General features: G+C 38.6%; 2 protein-coding genes across 11 annotated transcripts in view; one reads left to right on the forward strand and one right to left on the reverse strand.

Annotated features, from left to right (window-relative positions):
• The window catches only part of zgc:165481 (uncharacterized protein LOC100073327 homolog), a 28676-nt gene extending 22330 nt beyond the window's left edge, over positions 1-6346 (forward strand). For all 3 annotated transcript variants that reach the window (XM_036211365.1, XM_024295588.2, XM_024295586.2), the window contains one exon: positions 4263-6346. In XM_036211365.1, the coding sequence (XP_036067258.1) occupies positions 4277-4999 (723 nt within the window). In that variant the 5' untranslated portion in view covers positions 4263-4276 and the 3' untranslated portion in view covers positions 5000-6346. The remainder of the gene's footprint in view (positions 1-4262) is intronic.
• The window catches only part of cep89 (centrosomal protein 89), a 75751-nt gene that overhangs the window by 33895 nt on the left and 34361 nt on the right, over positions 1-7495 (reverse strand). The window lies entirely within an intron of this gene.

Here is a 7495-nt window from a genome sequence, read left to right on the forward strand (position 1 = left end):
ACGTTACATTATGCTATGTTACGCTACTTTACGTTAAGCTATGTTACGTTACGCTGTGTTACGTTATGCTGTGTTACGTTACGCTGTGTTACGTTACGCTATATTTTGCTACGCTACATTATGCTACATTATGTTATGCTACATTACGGTACGCTATGTTACGCTACGTTACATTACACTATGTTAGGTTATGCTACCTTACGTTCCTTTACGCTACGTTACCTTACGCTACGTTGTGCTACGTTCCGTTACACCACGTTCCGTTACGTTCCGTTACGCTACACTATGCTATGTTACGTTACGCTACACTGCGTTACGTAACACTATGCTATGTAACGCATTTATTATGCTACGTTTTGCTATGCAATGATATGTTAATGAATAATTGGGTTTTAAACCAAGAATTGTGGCATCTGTGGTGAATTCCTAATTTTTTTTTAAATTAACAAACTATAACATCATGGGGACACTGTTTGTTGGAGAATATTGTAAACCGCTTCTTTTGCAGAATTTGTAGTATCTTGATGTTAATGTAACCATTATTGCCATTATTGTAACTTTTCACCAAAAAGTTTTAAAATTTGAGATAAAGTCTTGTCTCATTATTGTTTTTACTTTGAAGGTTTTCTTTGAATTCAATGACTCTTTGTTCTTATTCACATCAACACTATAGAAATGATTCCCCTGTCTAAGTATTCTCCAAACTGGTGAGTCTAGCGGTGGAGTTACGTACCGCCTTAAAAGATTAGTCCTATTGAATTTGTGACATAACTCTCAATTTGTGAGAGCCAGAGCGGCTGGTCACAGATGTGAACGCAGGTCGATCACCAGCACAGTAATGACCATTAGACAGATGCAAATGGGAGCCGCCGCCGCCAAAACAGCGACTGATTTCATCCTACTCTGCAAAGCCTGCTGAAGAAATTACCTAAAGTAATGGATGGTATTGAGGGAAGAGGAACAATAAATGAACCTTATATTTGTGCAAAAATTCATTACCTTCAACGTAACAGAGAATCAAGTGTTTTTCAGTTTCTGACACTGGAATGGTGGGATGAGAAGCCCAGAGGGAACCGGCTTTCATGTGGAGGATTCTTTGATGTCTTCCTAAAGACATCAGCAAACCATCCAAGCCCCACAGACGGCAGTAAATGTAGTTCACAGCCTTCACTCTACAGACAACGTTTGATAGAAATCCATCATGCCTCAGACGGGGTTTTAACTTGAAAACAAATCAAACTTCAAACTCATTTGGTTTTTTTGTAGACATATTTTCTTAGAAATTGAGGCTCAGCCTGCATTGGCATCAGGCTTTGAACAAACAATTTTACTTATTCAAAATAAAAAACAAAAAATGTAAAGATCACTCGATTTTGCTTTATTAAAATTCACTTTATTAGTAAAATGTCAGAACAAATATTATTTTTGCAACTAAAGACAAGTTAAAAATTCTGGTATAATTAAGTTTAATATTCATTTGATTGTGATTCCACCTTTATCACAATATTTAAAGAGTTATTCCAACATTTTAATGGTATAGAAAGTGCTTATATTTCACACTTCAACACGTTTTATAGAAGAACAAGAAAGAGTTTTAGAGTCCTGGCATGTTTGACGGCTTAATGCTGCCACAACATGAATTTAACAACCTGGTTTAAACATAAAAAAGACTAATGTACTTACAAAATTGAATTAGATTCTCAATAAAACTTGTTTTAAATAAAAGAATGATGTGTGATACCACTTCTAACAGACTTGTTTAGTAAATCTGCAGTGGCTACTGTATTTTTGTTGTTTTCTTTTCTTTTTATAATCCATCATTTGTGCCTGATAGTAAATTTACTAATAAAATAAATTCTTTGCCTTTTAAGTCTATTATTTTAATGCCAAAATGACACAGAAACTGTTGTGCTGATCTGTGATGGCTCAAAAACACAAAACTGTCAAGTAAATGTCTTAAAGTTGAGTCATAGAAAATGGACCTAAAATCTTCTTCCTTGATATGTTTCACCGCTCATCCAAGTGGCTTCATCAGTCATCACTCTAAAGTAAATGAGCAAAAAACTGAAATATTCTGAAGCTTTTATTTTCAAAGGTCCAGACTGTCCAGCTCTTTATTATTGGTCACAGGAAAATATCACGGGTCGTCAGTCACCTTGAAATACTGTCACACAAATCAAACTGACGAAAATTAGGGATACAGTCAATCTTACTTTACAACAAGTAAAAAAGGTTGCAGCAGCTGAGGAGGAAGAGGCTCCTAAAACTGAACCACAGTGACTGTCTATGGGTTCATTTAGATCCAAATAGTAAAGATATCAGAAATACAGATATGTGCCGAAACGCTGAACTAGTACTGAAAGTTGCAAGAGTATTCAATGAAAACCACAGAGTAGGAGTGTAACGATTAATCAATCAATTAATCAAAGAATCGATTTATATTTGTACTATCCAACCAGATTGATCTATCAATCTGAGGCACAATCGAATCAAATCAAACTATACCACTGAAAAAATAATTTCCAAATTATTTAAATTGATAATTGATCTTGGAAAATACCATTTAGACAGATCCATGAAGTTTCTTCTTTTTGTTGAAAATTTGTTGCATTTCCAACAATTTCTGTATCGTGGGCTGAACTTTATGAAACTAAAATGTGAATGATTTGACATTCGTTGTTTACATGTTTGTTTGAACACATACTAGATTTACACTTGATTATCTTGCAAGAAATGTAGGAAACTTCACCTGAACTGCTCAGGATCAGGTATTTATCTCTGGGTGACTAAAAATGTCTAAGATCAATCTTAAGTCAGTGAATCAGATCGTTTAAAATGAACCAGAAATAGACTAAGAATCGTATCGGCAACCACAAATTATGATGGGATTTCAGTCATTGTTAAAACAGTCTATTAAAAAGGTATAAAACTGATCAGGAAGCAAATAACAATAAACTACTATATAATCTGACAGACTTTGTCTGTTTCGGTAAATGTGATATAAACAGAAAGATGTCCAATCACAAGCTAGCTTTTATGAAGTCAGGTCAAATACCATTGGCTGTAGGTGAATCACAGTGTGTGATGTGTTCACTAAACACATGACAATCGTTTTCTTCAAGGCACTCCAAACAATACCTGAATAAATTAATATGACATGCTTTCTTTTAACCAGAAAGAACGAAACAATCTAAAAGACCCAAAGTTATAGATTTTAATGTATGAATCTGTTGTGTTCTATTGACATTTTATTATTGATGATTAAAATAAAAAACTTTCTCTGTTAAAAGGCGTTTTCATTTATAGTTTTAAATGCAAGATGATTAAGAAATATCTAGATTCTGTCAATTTAAGTAAAATAATTGTACTGGATTGTATGAGATGTGTATTGAAGTGAGAAGAAAAGAAACACAACAAATAGTGATGAGAGTCTCCATAAAGAAAAAAGTCAAGGCTTCGTATTTGAGGTCAATTATACAAACTCCTTTCATGTTTTCAACAAATAACTGTTATTAAAATGAGCTCAAACAATCTTGGACTCAATAATGAATCATCCTGAGCTCAAGCTGCAATCGTCTTCTTGATAAATTGCGTGAAATCCCTTTATCACCACATTTGGAATGAAACTGAGCCTAAAATAAGATGTTCACTCCTTCCATTCATCTTCAAAACGCACAGAATTGCTTTTGAGGTCAGAAGGTCACTGGAGCCATCCTAGTTATTCTTCAGCAAAGGTGAAGTATACGCTGAACACATCACCAGTCTGTCGACTCGATGAAACACGCTTAAACAAAAAAACAAATCTGTTGAAATTCAATTTGGTCAGACTCATAAAAGTCAAACTAAATGAAAGAGTTCATGAAAAACTGAATAAAATAGCAGGATGTAAAGCCTTCAGCTCAAGCGCGGGTAACTTCATAAAACAGCTGCTTCAATGCCGTACTCGACACAGAAACACAGAAACACTGAAGGAGCAGCTCTCCCGTCTTCTTCTCAAAAAATCAATACCACTGGCTTTGGCTTTGCCACAAAGGGCACTGGGATGACACCCTGTTCCAACTCCCAACCCATAAATCATTCATCACCTGCAGGTACACAGACTCCGAGCTGTCATGAAAGCAGAGCACTGACCTTTCCCTGTTCAGCAGAGAAACATGAGGAACATCCTCCAGCTCCGTCTGACTCTCATCTCTGGATGTTACATGTGATACTGGCTGGTCCAATCTCTGACTCGCTTTTTTGTCTCTGTGTGCTTCTCCCAGAACATGACTTGAAGATGATCGGCCCTCAGTTGGAGGCGGAGGAGAAAGACTGTCCTCCTCCAGAGGAGTTGGAGTGTAAGATCTGCTACCAGCGCTTCAATGTACACAACAGGAAGCCCAAAATCCTGGACTGCCTGCATCGGGTCTGTGCCCGCTGCCTCCTGAAGATCCTGGATGTGGCTGACGGAGGAGGCTGCATCCCCTGCCCCTTCTGCAGACACCAGACTGAGATCTCGGAGTACCAGGTGTCAGCCCTGCCGGATGACATCAACATCATGTCCCACCTGGAGAAGTCCAGCAGCTTAGATCAGAACAGGGAGGTCCTCCTGACTCCACAGAGCTTCTCCTCCTCCAGTCCATCCCGCGACTCCTCCAACTGCCTGGTCATCACTATAATGGAGGTGCAGAGGGACTTGCAGCACTCCCCCAGCCAAAACGGTAGCTCCGACATCTACGCCGAGCAGAGTTTGGACTCGGTTTCTATCGGATCCAATGGACCTGCGGATCACGACGCCCTGACCAAGCTCTGCAACCACGTGCCGCGGATTCTGGTCTGGCTGCTGGGCTTCTTGTACTTCGGTTCACTGCCTCTAGGAATCTACCTGCTGGTGATCCAGAGAGTGACTCTGGGCATTGTGTGCGTGAGCCTGGTGCCGTCCAGCCTGACGGTCTGCTTGGTGTACGGCTTCTGCCAGTGCCTGTGTCAGGGCATGTGCGACTGCTCCTCCAGGGGCTGACCGGCGCCAACCGGCCGTTCCAGCAACACGGACCGAGCCGCTGCAGGCTGATGGTTTGAGGAGAGATAAACGCCCCGCGAAAAGGGCGATTACCTCCAGGGGCATTAGGAGTCCTGGCAGTGAGCTGTACTCATGCAAAATGAAGGGTGTGCTTTATGTCTCTTTTTTTTTAACAACCACTGCAGCATCTCTGACACCAGCTTGGCCGCATCGCTGCATTACTGTGACGTGTGACTCTTGTTGTGTGTCTTGACTATAATCTGGTCCATTGTCGTTTTTGAGCGCAGACTGTTAGGATTTCACCAAAGCAAAGACCTGACTAGTCTCATTACCACCATTCCTGACTGCTAAAAATCCACTCATTTATCAGTCTACAGTTTGGGAAAAAGATGTTTGTGACAAACAGATTCGACTGACATCCACACACAAAACAGTTATTGTTTGTTTAAGACCCACTCAACTGTGTTTTTGAGGAATCTCTGGTCACATGCAAGACGGCGCCAGAAATAATCTCTATCCAGCAGCTGAAATTTCCCAACTTTAGCCAGTGACTTAAGCGGAATTTCCCTAAACTTTAGAAAATCCTAAAAATTATATTTTAAAAACCTTTCTGAATTATCAGCTTTTAAGATTTTAAATGTGAGTAAACTGTAACGTTCTAACAGTTTAATGTGTAAGATGGGCTTCAAATGGGACACAGAACGTTAATCGTTTTATTTCTTTCAGGTCAATGTTAACAAATTTTCAAAAACTACACCCGTTTACCTCCGGAGAAAAAGCCGACGAAATGCAGAGAGTGTCACACAGAAAAAATGTCAAATTAGGTTGTAAAAAGAGAAAAGAAAGGAAAAAAAAGTTTGGAAAAAAGAGAAAAAAATGGGGAAAAGGGTCAAAAAAAAAAAGAGAGAAATATGAAGCAAGAGAGAAAAATAGGAACAAAAGTTGAAAGCCAATGATTTCGGGCGTAAATTGTATTTTTTCTGCCGGTTTTGCCAAAGGGAGGGACTTCCAGCTATTAAATTTTGAGCTCCATATGTTTTTCTCTTTGGACAGCTTCTCTTGATGTTTTTAACATGTTTTTGTGGCATTTTCTTTTTTTAAATGAGTACATAAAATTTGCATTTTTGAGTTTTTATTATTCAAATCCTTGTAAAACAGTAGCAGACAAAAAAATAGTTTGAAAAAAGCATTGTTACATAGAACAAATGCAAACTGGCGAAGGGAAAAGGGGGCGGGGTTGCTCTGCGCCAACATTCTTTCCCACAACTCAGGTAAATTTCTAATGAACTCCTGCCACTCTGCAGAAACTATGTCCAAGAAAACAACAATGATTATTATTAAAATACCTCTGGGAACAATAGATCAAAAGATGATTGGAGTGGGTCTTTAACAAAACGGCTGCAAAATATTAAATATTCAGCCAAAAATGTTGACAATGTTGCTTTTATTTGTTATTTTTTTTAACCAAACAGTTGCAAACATCCTCTGAGAATGTCAAATGAATGTTCAAAACCAGCGGAGAACTGCGATTTGGCCAAAACCCGGAATCTGCCAAAGCAGGCGGAGAAGATTGTTGTTTTTAAAGCCAATTCCTACTCGTTTGCCTGTGAGAAAACCAGCATCCTTGCAGCTCGGGTTAATATGAGACAGTGACAGTTCAGTTTCCTGTGCGGTTGAACTTTGTCTTCTCTATTGAAGTCCCAAAAGCTGCATTTCTTACAGCTTTTGTCAAGTTTTAGTCCTGAGAAACGTGTCTTTAAGACTATGAACTGTGTCTTAGATTTTCTGCTCTATGTTGGCTAACTGAGCAGATTTGCATCATTTAGGGTTGACTGTATATGAGAACTGGACTGAGTGATCCTGGAAGTACCCGTGGACTCCAAGAAGCTAAAATCCCATAGACTTCTAATCGAGACATAAAAATCTATTATTCAGTCATTCTTTTTGTCAGAATAACCATTTTTGCTCTGATACTTTTTCCCGTAGTGCCAATCCTAGCCAATCAGAAGCCTCAATAAAAGTAGGCGGTGCCTACTGGCCCCCACATCCAATGTTCAAAATCTTTGAGACATATCGTGAAGCCACTTTTAGGTAGTTGGAGTGAGAACTTCCAATAAGCTCACGCCTGATTGGTGAGTGTGGTTTCCATAGAAATGGTGACTTAGTCTTTGTCCGGATTCTTTCACATTCTCTTCACTCACTATATGTGAGTTTGCCATTTTAGAGTCTACAATTACAAAAAATTTCCCAGAAGTCTTTGCAAAAAAATAGCAAATATAGACCACAATGCAATGCAATGGGACATTTTTGCAAATAAAACGTGTTTAAATGTCTTTTTTTTTACAAACCATCAATGTTTTTATTATCAGAACACAGTGGAGTCACAAACAGACGTCGTGAAATGTTGATATTGATTAGATTATCACTTTGGGAAATTGATGACGTCATATCCGGCGTTTAGAGCATGGAGTCTGAATTGCTTTTAAAATCCAGGGC

The sequence above is a fragment of the Oryzias melastigma genome, linkage group LG3 (genome assembly GCF_002922805.2).
Source record: "Oryzias melastigma strain HK-1 linkage group LG3, ASM292280v2, whole genome shotgun sequence".
Classification (NCBI taxonomy): Eukaryota; Metazoa; Chordata; class Actinopteri; order Beloniformes; family Adrianichthyidae; genus Oryzias; species Oryzias melastigma.